General features: G+C 33.4%; 1 protein-coding gene across 14 annotated transcripts; it reads left to right on the top strand.

Annotated features, from left to right (window-relative positions):
* Window positions 1-428: 428 nt before the first annotated feature.
* Window positions 429-12,212, top strand: LOC146926755 (putative protein phosphatase 2C 11). 14 transcript variants are annotated; one of them, XR_015005492.1, is made up of 9 exons: window positions 429-860; window positions 1,000-1,074; window positions 1,202-1,294; window positions 1,526-1,603; window positions 1,699-1,813; window positions 7,226-7,290; window positions 7,443-7,519; window positions 7,671-7,723; window positions 10,907-12,212. XR_015005492.1 is itself a non-coding variant. In XM_085700252.1 (9 exons), exons 6-9 carry the CDS (start codon window positions 7,227-7,229, stop codon window positions 11,004-11,006), a joined length of 294 nt encoding a protein of 97 aa, XP_085556378.1. In that variant the 5' UTR covers window positions 429-860; window positions 1,000-1,074; window positions 1,202-1,294; window positions 1,526-1,575; window positions 1,699-1,813; window position 7,226; the 3' UTR covers window positions 11,007-12,212. The 14 variants fall into 14 exon arrangements, 5 of the variants coding, with proteins under 5 accessions (XP_085556378.1, XP_085556379.1, XP_085556377.1 ...); XM_085700252.1 differs by having other exon boundaries at window positions 1,526-1,575; XR_015005493.1 differs by lacking the exon at window positions 7,226-7,290 and having other exon boundaries at window positions 1,526-1,575.
* Window positions 12,213-12,956: the final 744 nt, after the last annotated feature.

Raw genomic sequence — 12,956 nt, 5'->3', positions numbered from 1 at the left:
TTAGCACTCCAATGCTCAAGTCAATATTTGAAAGAGGTAATTATGTGCAAAATATGATTATTCATTCTTACATAGAGGAATTCCAATCTTTAAATTTATTCTGACATATTATGCAAGCATCAATTTCTTGGACGTCATAAGGGAACTCTTCTGAATAATTGCTATTAGGGTTTGGTGTGTAAATTGTTGTTTTAAGCTGAGATTGTTTCCTCTAATAAACCAGTACTTTCACTACAAATCCTCTCACCCAATTCAATAAATGCCTCAAAGGACATGTTTTACATTTCCAAGTGCATTTCTCGATGTGGATTAAGCAGAATTTCCACTTCACCATCATCTAAAGCAATAACATTTCTCAGATTTTGCACTTCGTCATCTAAAGCAACAGCCTCCTTTTCATAAACAAATAAACCTGAAATTAGCACTAGTAGAAAAAACACTTTTTAAATCAGAGAAATTAAATAGGTTGCTATCCACCAGATTTAAAAACACAATCCGGTGGTAAGGTTTTAACTATAATAACTTTTAAATAGGCCCACCTGACTTAAAAAGAAAAAAGATTTTATTAAATTAACCAAAAATAAAACAAAAAACACCCAACTCTCTCTTCAGGTTTCACGACGCGTTTTGTCTCTTCACAACACCAAACTTTCTTCACTGCGTTCTTCAATCGCCACCAAGCCGCGCCGCACCTTGATTCGATTCCACCTTCCACCTCCCATATTCTCATCATGTGTGATTCTTCGGTTGTCACTATTCTCAATTATATGCAATTCATAGATTTCCAAATCTAGGGTTTGCGATTTGAAGTAGAAGAATCTTCATCTCTAAGATCTACACGAAGCCGACATCGTCAAAGAGTAAATTTCCTTTTCATCCTCTTATCTGATTTCGTGATTTTCTTCTATCGATTCTATCATTCTGTGGTTTCTGTTGTGGATTTAGGGATTTAGGGATTTTGTGGATCTCAGGTTACAACTTCATCTCTTCTTCTTTCAGTAGAACAAAGAAGAAACTCAAAACAAAGCAAAAAAGTAGAACAAAGAAGAAACTCAAAACAAAACAAAAAAAAAGGTAAGTATTTTCTCATTTATTCTATGTTTATCAATTTTCTTTCAATAATTTATAATTTTTTTTTAATTTTTAGGTAATTGGAAATTTATTATTAACTGTTACTTAAATTTTTGGAAAATTTGTGAAGGTGAAAATGACAAGCTTAGTGGAGAGGAGGGTTTTGTTGCCATGGTTGCAGGTGTAGCGAATGAGCCTGTGTTATTGGAGCTACTTACTTCAGGTTGGTCATAAAAGTTCTACGTTTGATTCAATTTTAGGCCACTAAAGGTCATGGTTAATGTTGTTTCCCTTTCAATGTTGTTGTTTTACATGAAGTGATTCTTATTACAATAGTAATCCTATCATATCTAGTTTGTGCAAACTTGATTGTGCCCAAAGTAGATTTCTATATTTTCCTTCCTCTATGACTTTATAATAATAGAGTTTGTTCTTTTATTTACTTGCTTTGTAGGGAGTCACTCATGTGACTTGATTCACAAGAACAACTCTTTTTCCTTCGAGGTAGGATGATGAAAAGTTACCAGGAAGAGTGCGTAAGAATCACATTATGCATATATGTTGCTTTGTGTTTACGCCGTAACCCTTTAATTTGTTTTTGTTAATTTTGTTGGGTTGCCGGTACAGGATCTGTTTTTGCTTAGTTTGTTTCTTCTTACTAAGGTATTTCAACCAATAATTGCTTAGCTACAAGGGTGCTGAGTTTGAAATTGTTGACGCGTCTTTAGATGATAGAATGACGGTATGGCCGACTAATTTCTTTGAAAATATTGATGGCAACTCTTTACTTGTTCTCTCTATAGATAATTAAACGAAGAGAAAAGATTTAATTGCCTTGCTTTATAAATAGTAACTCTCAGCATATGAGGAAAATGTGGAAGAAGCAAAGCACAAACCCTAACTTGGCGCACAAGCTACATTTACATTTGTCTACAATTTCATTTGTATTTTACATTACATTTGGTTAGTTAGATAGTTATGATGAGCTGGCACTTGCATAGTGTATATATAGATTCCTCATGTACTTTCAGAACCTAATGAATCAATATACACTTTTTCTCTCTAATTGGAGATTTCTTTTCTCTCTCATGGTAGTTATTTCAGCTTTGATGGTATCAGAGCAAGTTCAAGCTTGCTCTGCTTCCGCCATTGAAATACCTTGAATTTTCTTCTTCAAGTTCGTGTTTCTTGTGATTGAATCACGAATTCTTCTTCTTTAAGCTTCGTGTTTCTTGTGATTGAATCACGAATTTCTCTTTTTCTTCTTGATTTCGTTATCTCTGTATACGAATCATTTTCTCTATTTCTTCGTTCTTGTTCATATTGAATCTATTTCTTTTCTTGCTGATTCAAGTTTCAATTCTCAATCATGGTGAGAAACAACAATAATATTCAAGATCAAGGTTTGGATCCTTATTTTGTTCATCCTTCAGAGAATTCTACAACTGTGAGTGTTACACCGCAGTTGAATGGCGACAATTATCACTCTTGGTCCATGAAGATGAGAAGAGCATTGGCTATGAAGAACAAATACAGATTTGTTGATGGTTCTATACCAATTCCGGGTGAAGATGATCTGAATCGGTTAGCTTGGGAGAGATGCAACAATTTAGTTCACACTTGGATTATCAATTCTATTGCACCTTCAATTGCTCAAAGTGTTGTTTTTATAGAAAATGCTATAGATATGTGGAACGATCTCAAAGACAGATTCATGAGAGGAGATCGTATTAGAGTTGCTCAATTGTATCAGGAGATTTCTAATCTGAAGCAAGGTAATCACAAAATCAATGAATACTTCACTGAATTGAGAGGTTTATGGGAGGAGTTAGATCAATATAGGCCTATGCCTCATTGCACTTGTCCTATGCCTTGTACCTGTCTTGCTATGAGAAATGCAAAGGGCTTTAGAGCAGAAGATAGAATCATACAATTTTTGATTGGGTTAAATGAAGAGTATCAAGGAGTGGCTTCTCAGGTATTGTTGATGGATCCTATGCCACCCATAAATAGGGTTTTCTCTTTGATTATGCAACAAGAAAGAAAGCTGCAGTATGGTGTTGTTAATATTGCAAATACACCTTTGGAAGAAACTACTGGTTTAGTTAATGCTGTGAATGCGCAGAAACCTTTTGGAAGAGGAAGAGGAAGTAACTCTACTCAAGGAAGAGGAAGAGGAAATGGAAATGGTAGATTTTGTTCTTTTTGTGAAAGGACCAATCACACAGTTGACACATGTTATAAGAAGCATGGTTATCCACCAAATTGGGGAAGAGGAGGTGGACACTCTTATGCAAACATGGTTGATGGAGAGGATTCAGAAAACAAGATGAATATTGGATCCTCAAGCAAGAATGAAGATACAGCAGGGATCACTCTTACAAAAGATCAGTATCAGAATTTAATGAGTCTTTTGGAAAAGAATAATCTTGAAGGAAAATGTTCAGCAAATGTTATCAAAGGTAGCAGCTCTTTCTCACACAATGGAGGTAATATCTCTCTTGCTCATTGTGGTAAGAATAGTGATAATGGATGGATTGTAGATACAGGAGCAACACATCATACTTGTTATGATTTAATTTGGTTCACAAATTGCATTGAAACTGAACCCGTTAGTGTCAATTTACCTAATGGGAGTGTCATAGAAGCTAATTACAGAGGTCCAGTTCAATTGTCTAAAGATTTGATCATAGACAATGTACTATATCTGCCACAATTTGCTGTCAATCTTATTTCTGTATCAAAACTAATTGAAGAGCAGGATTGCATATTGAATTTTGAAGCTAATATGTGCACAATACAGGACAAGAAAAGTTTGAGGAAGATTGGTTCAGCCGAAGAGAGGCATGGACTCTATTACTTGAAGGTTGAAAATAGAAAACATGAAGCTTCAATCTCAAGTATCGCAGGTTTAGCAGAATCTGCAAAGAAGAATGTTCCTGCTGGAATACTATGGCATCTTAGACTTGGACATTTGTCTCAAGATAGAATGGTTTGCATGAATAAAGTGTATAGCTATATAGCTGTTAGTCCACATACTGCATGTGATGTATGCCAGATGTGTAGACAGAAGGTTTTACCCTTTCCTTTAAGTAATAAGAATGCAAAGTCACCTTTTGATTTGGTGCATTTTGACATTTGGGGTCCTTTTAGTACTGTTTCAATACATGGTTATAAGTATTTTTTGACCATTTTAGATGATTGTACCAGGCATATCTGGGTTGTTATGATGAAAAATAAATTTGAGACCTCTCAAAGACTTAAAAGCTTCATTTCTATGGTTGAAAGACAATTTGAAAGAAAAGTTAAAGTGGTAAGGAGTGATAATGGGCCTGAGTTTTCCTTACAACAATTTTATGATGAAAGAGGAATATTGCATCAGAAAAGTTGTGTCTATACTCCACAGCAAAATGGTAGAGTGGAGAGAAGACATCAACACATTCTGAATGTGAGCAGGGCACTTATGTATCAGTCAAAATTACCAAAGAAATTTTGGTCCTATGCAGTTTTGCATGCTGTATACTTGATAAACAGAATCCCTACTAAGATCCTAAACAATAAGTCTTCATATGAGGTGTTGTATAATGAGGTTCCTGATCTTAGTTCTTTAAAGGTCTTTGGATGTTTGAGTTATGCATCCACCCTGTCTGTAAATAGACACAAGTTTGATTCTAGAGCTAAGAAATGCGCTTTCTTAGGTTACAAGGCAGGAATTAAGGGTTTTGTTCTCACAGAAATTCATACTTCTGAGATATTGATATCTAGAAATGTGAAATTCTTTGATATGGAATTTCCATTTCATTCATCTAATCTTATTGTTGTTCCTGATACACAGATTTTTGTTTCTGATAAGAAGTTGGAACATCAGGAATTACCTATTGATTCTAGTCCTGATCACATAGTCACTTCTGATGAGCACCATGTTGAAGACACTGCATCAGAAGAAAATAATGAAGATGAATCAAGGAACAATGTGCCAGTTCCTATTTTACCTGCTAGAAGGTCTAGTAGAAACTCACAAGCACCTGCACATCTAGCAGATTATGACTGCAATTCTATTACTTGTCATTACCCCATGGAGAAGTTTCTTAATTACTCAGCTCTTTCTCCAAAGTGTCAGGCTTATGCTCTTTCTCTGACCACTGAAGTTGAACCTACAGGCTTTCATGCAGCATCTAAAGACTCTAGGTGGATGACAGCCATGCAAGCAGAGATAAAAGCATTGAATGCAAATAATACTTGGATATTTGTGGATCTTCCTCCTAATGCTGTCTCTATTGGAAGTAAATGGGTGTATAAGATTAAAAGATATGCAGATGGCACTATAGAGAGGTTTAAAGCAAGATTGGTAGCTCAAGGGTTTACACAAACAGAAGGCCTGGATTATTTTGAAACTTTTTCCCCAGTGGCCAAGTTATCCACTGTAAGAGTTTTATTAGCTCTTGCATCTATCCATGGCTGGTATTTGCATCAGCTAGATGTAAATAACGCCTTTTTACATGGAGATCTTCATGAAGCAGTGTACATGAAGGTTCCCCAAGGAGTTCAGTCCCCTAAACCTGGTCAAGTTTGTAAATTGATGAAGTCCTTGTATGGTTTAAAGCAAGCTAGCCGCCAATGGTTTGAAAAACTCACTCAATTCTTATATGCTCATGGTTTTACTCAAGCGCACTCTGATCATACATTATTCACTAAGACCTCAGCAACATCATTCACTGTGATTTTGGTCTATGTGGATGATATCATATTGGCTGGAACCTGCTTAAAGGAGTTTGATTCACTGAAGCAAGCTCTTGACAAGGCATTTCGCATCAAAAACTTAGGGGAACTCAAATACTTTTTAGGGCTTGAAGTGGCACGTTCAGCAAGAGGTATTTCCTTGTGCCAAAGGAAATATTGTTTAGAGTTACTTGAGGATGCAGGCTTGACAGGATGTAAACCGGTTACTACACCACTTGATCCTTCTCTTCGTTTATCTCAAGATGGTGGTGCTGCTTATGCAGATGTTACTGGGTACAGGCGTTTGGTTGGAAGACTGCTTTATCTTACCACCACACGTCCTGACATTGCGTTTGCAGCACAACAGTTGAGTCAATTCATGGCCTCACCTTCTGAATCCCATCACAAAGCTGCCTTAAGAGTGCTGAAATACCTCAAACGTTCACCAGGAAGAGGATTGTTCTTTCCCACATCATCTGATTTATAGCTCCTTGGATTCAGTGATGCAGACTGGGGGGGTTGTATAGACACCAGGAGGTCCATTTCAGGCTATTGTTTCTTCATTGGTCATTCTCTGGTTTCCTGGAAATCAAAGAAGCAACCAACTGTGTCATGTTCTTCAGCAGAAGCAGAGTATAGGGCATTGGCTTCTGCTACCAGAGAACTCCAATGGATGTGTTTCCTTCTTCATGACTTGCACCAAGCACCTTCTCGCTTACCAGTACTCTATTGTGACAACCAGAGTGCTTTACACATCTCTGCGAATCCGGTTTTCCATGAACGCACCAAACATTTAGACATTGACTGTCATTTGGTGCGTGAGAAAATTCAAGCTGGTGTGATGCGTCTGCTTCCTGTCACCTCTCACAATCAAACAGCAGACATCTTTACCAAGGCAGCAGGACCTAGGCAATTTCATGCCTGTATGCTCAAGCTTGGGATGGTAGATATCTACCAACCTCCAGCTTGCGAGGGGGTCTCAGCATATGAGGAAAATGTGGAAGAAACAAAGCACAAACCCTAACTTGGCGCACAAGCTACATTTACATTTGTCTACAATTTCATTTGTATTTTACATTACATTTGGTTAGTTAGATAGTTATGATGAGCTGGCACTTGCATAGTGTATATATAGATTCCTCATGTACTTTCAAAACCTAATGAATCAATATACACTTTTTCTCTCTAATTGGAGATTTCTTTTCTCTCTCATGGTAGTTATTTCAGCTTTGACTACCATTATTTGTGTATTAAGTTATTGTTATAATAGAATTTCAACATCATGGTCTAATAGGTAGTTCAGATCTATATTTTGTTTTACTCATTCGTTTGTCTTTTGAATTCAGTATTCTCATCTAGTAATGTATGTTCTTATCAATTTTCTTTTGAATTCTGTATGCTTGTCTGATTATGTTTTTTTTTTCAAATATTGTAGCATGCGTATAAAAGGAACCTTCCTATTATTTTATTTTGTATGCTTTATTTTGGAGGCAAGAGGAGGTATACTTGTATGCATGTTGTTTGGTTTCAAATTGCATAATTGTAGATTTCAAGATATAAAACTGTTTCTTCTTGACTATAATTTCTTTGCGAAGAAACTGCACCTATATGGTTTATATTGTTTCCATTTAATATGTTTTAATATTCTGCAGGTGACGTGGACTTCAAAAATAATAGATTTCTTTCTGCTGAAAAACAAGTTGTGACCGCCAATCCAGACATAAACATTGTAAGTTTGCTCCATTGCAAGTCAGATTACCCTATTTCTCAATAGACAATATGGTAGAATCAATAATGAAATGCTTAGTCAAGAAATTCGATATCTGCTACTACTACATGTGTTTCTGAATGAGAGTTTTGTTTTTGGAATTATATCATAGGTTGACCTTCATGACGAAGATGAGTTTATAGTGATAGCTTGTGATGGCATTTGGTATGGTTCTTATGCTTGATATCCACAATTCCCCATTTTAATTAAATGTCATTTCTTGAAAATTCTTTTTCTTACGTTCACTACTACAAAAATGAGCTTATATAGCGCTTTTGAAGCGCTACTGTAAATGGTGCTGGTAAAAGTAATATAGCGTTTTTTTTATGTATAAAGCGCTAGCTAAAGCATGCTTTATATAGCGCTTTATGTCAAAAAGCGCTAGCAAAGGGTCTCCTTAGATAGCGCTTTAAAAAAGAAACGCCATCTAAGACATGTTTAAAGACAGCGTTTTTGTTTTAAAAGCGCTATGTAACATTATGTTTAAATAATGCTTTATAAAGGAAAAAAAGCGTTAGGAGAAGCATTTATTTATTTATTTATTGTCAATTTTTTTTTCCTTTGCAGATAGCGTTATTTTATCAATTTAAAGTAAAATATATATAAAGTCAGAAATTTAAAGGGAAATGTATATAATTTTGGCACATTATAATTGGGACTATTATTTATCAAATAAAACTTAACCATATCATAAAAAATGTATGTATATAAAGCATAAAAGTCAGAAATGTATAGCCTATAATATGGTAACATAGATATCTCTAGGTGTTACTACTAATTAGTTAACATAAACATCAAAATCTTCTATGGTATCATGCAGTCTTCATCTATCTTCTTGATCTTCTCAACATTTTTATCCAAAACAAGCAGGCAAATCATCATTCATTTCCAAATTTCGTTCACTCTCCTCCACTTGAATCCTCCACCTGAATATATACCAGAAAACACCATTAAGCAATAATACTATATTATATTAAAGATAAATTCAAAGTACTACTGATCATGAGTACAAATTAAAGCAAGATTATAAATTAAAACACATCTTTAAAACAAACATTATCAAATGGCACATCTTCATATAACACATCTTTAAATCACACAACTTCAAATAGCACATCTTTAAATCTCACATCTTCAAATAGAACATCTTTATATAACACATCTTTAAATCACACATCAATTACATCATTAAATAATTCATAATTTAAAATTTATTATTTCAAAGACATTTAAATAATATTAATAAAAAATGATTTCATTAGTAACTAAACTTCTTTCCTATATATTCTTTGAATGAGCTTAACAGTACCGTCACACTAAATTTAGACATGATTGTTGTATATTAATTTATATAATAAGGTCAAACTAAACTAGGAGAAACTAAGGTCCATCTTATTCAAAATCTCATAGAGTTCTTAGCCCACCCATTTTTCTTAAATTAACTCTAAATTTAAAATTCTCTTACTTTTATATTTTAATAACTTATTGGATCATTACCTATAAAAATAAGGAAGAATAAATGAATTATGGTAAGGCCTCCTACTCTATAGATGCATCGTACAATAGAGATATACCTAATTAACTAAATAAATTTGAACCAATTTTGGTTATAATTTGGATCCAAAGTTGCGGTGCACATGTATAAACAACTGAATAGCATGGCAGAAAGAAAACGATTGAATTTATTATGTAAAACTTTATTTGATTTATTTTTTTTTAAATTTGGAAACCACAACACATAGTCATGAAGACACATATATCAATTTAATCATGATCGGTGCTGGACAAAACATATACGCATAAGACAAACAATAGGCAGGTTATAATCAACACAATGTAATGATATTGAACGACAAACATAAAGGAAATCAAATAATTTACAGCACTCTAACTAAGATGCATACACTTAACACGAACAAAATTTAAGCACAAATAGCATATTATCCCAAATAAATTAAACATATAATTATAGCGATAAATTAGAATACAAATTAAATATAAATTCATTAAAAATCATGAAAAGTAACGGAAAACAAAACCCTTCACTACCCATATGATTATACAACCCTTATGATGAATAGAGACCACCCCTTACCTCTAGTTTGCAAAAGTGATGAATTCCTACAGTGAAATCTCTCTCTAGGTTCTTCTAGTTATTCCTCTTTCTCTTCTCTCCATAACCCTAGTTTTTCTTTTGCCGCTTTGTTTCTCTCTTCCTTGGGTACTCTTCTTCTCTAATTCTCTTCTCTATTTATAAACTCTAATTGATGTTGTTACCAATCTTTTTAAATTACTATTTGTCCTCTAAGTTTGTTACTAATCTTTTCAAATTGCTATCACCTCTCGAATTTGTTACTATTATTTCTGTAATTACACCGTCTTGCTATTCACACTCCCTTCTACTTAACTCATTAAAGCACTACTCATCTCATTAACTACATCTCTTTTCTACCCAATTTTACTAATCCCCCGTTCGCACTCTAATTTCTTATTCGCTCTAAAAAACTCTATTTTCTTTCTAAATATTGACTACTACACTTCCATTCAATTATTAAGAGTGTATGGGGTATTTTAATTTTTTTTTGCGAGGATATGATTTATTTATGGAAAAGTAGGATTTAGTGGGATCTGGAAATTTTGATTTGTTTTTTTAGATTTGTTTTTTTAGTTTGGATTTGTTTTTTGGAAAAAGTTTGGATTTGTTTTTTTGGAAAAGTTTGGATTTAGTTTGTTATATATTTGATTTGTTTTTTTAGTTTGGATTTATTTTTTGGAAAAAGTTTGAATTTGTTTTTTTGAAAAAGTTTGGATTTAGTTTGTTATATATAAAATATATATATGATAAAAGTATTAAAAAAAAAAAGGTGTGTTTTTTTTTTATTAAAAAAAAAGGTGTGCTTTGTTACTGCAATCCATTTTTCATTAAAATTCAAAAAAAATAATTGAAATATGCTATGCAGGGGATCGAACAGGGGACCTGTTAGTTAATGTACATTAAATCACTTTATAAAATGGCGCTTTTTTTAACCTATAAGCGCTATTTTTCTCAAGCATACAGTAGCTCTTTTTTTAACTTATAAGCGCTATTTAAGGTTGATTTATATATAGCGCTTTTCATAAAAAACGCCATATACGATTAATCATGTTTTTTATTTAAATATCTATTATTTTTATTTAACCTATACTGACGCTTTCAATACAAAGCGCTATATATACTTAAAAGGATAGATAGTGCTTTTTCAAAAAAGCGCTAGCTAAGATCTCAATGTTTTAATTTATAGCGCTTTAGTGTTAAAAGCGCTATTTATGAGGCGATATATTTTCCCAATTTTGTAGTAGTGGTTTCAGGGATTGCCTATCAAGCCAACAATTGGTAGATTTTGTACGTCAAGAACTTCTCTTGGTGAGTGTTCAAGTTATACATTTTTTTTTCAATCAGATTGTTTGAGTATTCAATACTCAATTATTCATGATATTTAATACAACACTTACCTAGTACTGTCTTGTATATGAAATGTTATTTGGACTTACATAATTTGGTTGTAGAGAATTAGCAAAGCATGCACAGACTTATGATATATCATGCTTTTAGTAATTTGTTTCTAGTATATTGTGCTTGTATTTTCTATCCTGTTGTGTTACTTGAATAACAAGGACTGTTTATGGTTTGGTTCAGAAAGAAAAACCAAACCGAACTGAAAAGAATCATTACTTACAACAGTTTAGTAAAATTGAACAAAACTGTTGATGGTTTGTCCGAACCAGAACTGGTATAAAGGTTCCAATCATCGGTTCTGTCTGTGTTATGAATTGAACCAGAACTACAAATACTATTACAGAAAATCAAACTGTACATTTTCGAACGAAACAGTTTCTTTTGAACCGAACTGTTTATTTGTTAACCTTTGCTTTGTGTACCAAATTGTCATTATTAAATTTGGCTCAAATTGCTGGCCATCACAAGTTAAAGGCACTCGTTCTGCGCATTAACTGATGTTAGGACTAAAAGCCAAAGACCGAATCAAACCACACTTAAAAAAATCAAATTGTGAAGGACAGTTCACAAACTGAACTGTGTAATAAAATACCAGCTCAGTTCAGTTCATGAACTGTTCACAGTTCTTTTCTTTTTGGTGTGGTTCGGTTTAACATTCAATTTGGTTTTTATGAGTAGTCTTATGCTTAATGATCCAAGTTTTTTTTTCTAAGCATAATGATCCAAGTAATTATTTCAATGTAGTTTGGCTGATCTGTGTAACAGACGTTTTAAGACGATACACTTTTTTCATCTCACATGAAACCAAACTCTCTGAAGTTTGTGAAATAGTGCTAGACCGGTGTTTGGCGCCATCTTTGGCTGTTGGTGATGGATGTGATAACATGACAATGATCTTGGTGCAGTTCAAAAAACCAGTGCAGACTAGTGCACCGGCTCAAGAACAATCATCTTCAAATGAACAAGATGCATCTGAACCAACATTGGAGAACAGTTGAAGTTGGCAGTTTTTTGTGCACCAACACTAAATGCATACATGTATATTTCTCTTATTTTTTATGTTTACGTGACGAGACATTGTGGTCTAGAAATATTTTGTAATTTGACATGTACTAGCAAGCACACATTAAGTTTTAGTAAATTAATATTATTGTTTTATACATTCATTGATCATATGATATTTCATATTATATTCAGTACCATAATCGTGTATAAAAAAAATTAAAATATAGAGAATTTAAATGGGGTGAACCGATTTAAATTCAAAGATTTTTGACTCTTGTTAGCCTTTTTTAAATGGTATCAACGGATTTAAATTAATAGATTTTAGATGGGTTCAACCGATTTAAATTTAACGATTTTAAACCGGGTAAAGGGGGCTGACTTAAAATCAAATACACTTTTTAAATCGGCCACCTATAAATCGGATGTTCACCCGATTAAAAAAGTCATATTCACCTGATTTAAAAAGTGTTTTCTGCACTAGTGTAGGCAAGCCTAATTTGTTCCTAAATTATAAAAAAAAAAACAGAGAATTCGGCTAATCAAAGAAAATGTTCATTGTAACACCCTAGTCTCCCGACGATAAATCTATACCTATTAATAAGGGCAAAACATGGATTTTGGTGTAGCCTATTTTTACTCCATTAAATACCCTTGACAATTTTTTGTTTTAATCTACAACAAGAGACACACAACACATACAAAAATAATTAAACTGCTAAAACTAACAATCAATTCGCTTCAAAACATGTAACTGACATAATTGTGAACTGAAAATAAACTGCCGCGAAATTTTTCAGAACTCAAGTTTTTAAGACAAATTGAAAACTACTTTCTTTTTTTCAGATGACAAATTGCAAACTACTGTCCATCCCCAATTCCAAACATTTTGTTCGACCA

The sequence above is a fragment of the Medicago sativa genome, chromosome 4 (assembly GCF_051527215.1).
Source record: "Medicago sativa cultivar Bolivia chromosome 4, Bolivia_mono, whole genome shotgun sequence".
NCBI classification, from domain to species: Eukaryota; Viridiplantae; Streptophyta; class Magnoliopsida; order Fabales; family Fabaceae; genus Medicago; species Medicago sativa.
This window is presented reverse-complemented; position numbering and strand designations above follow the sequence as displayed.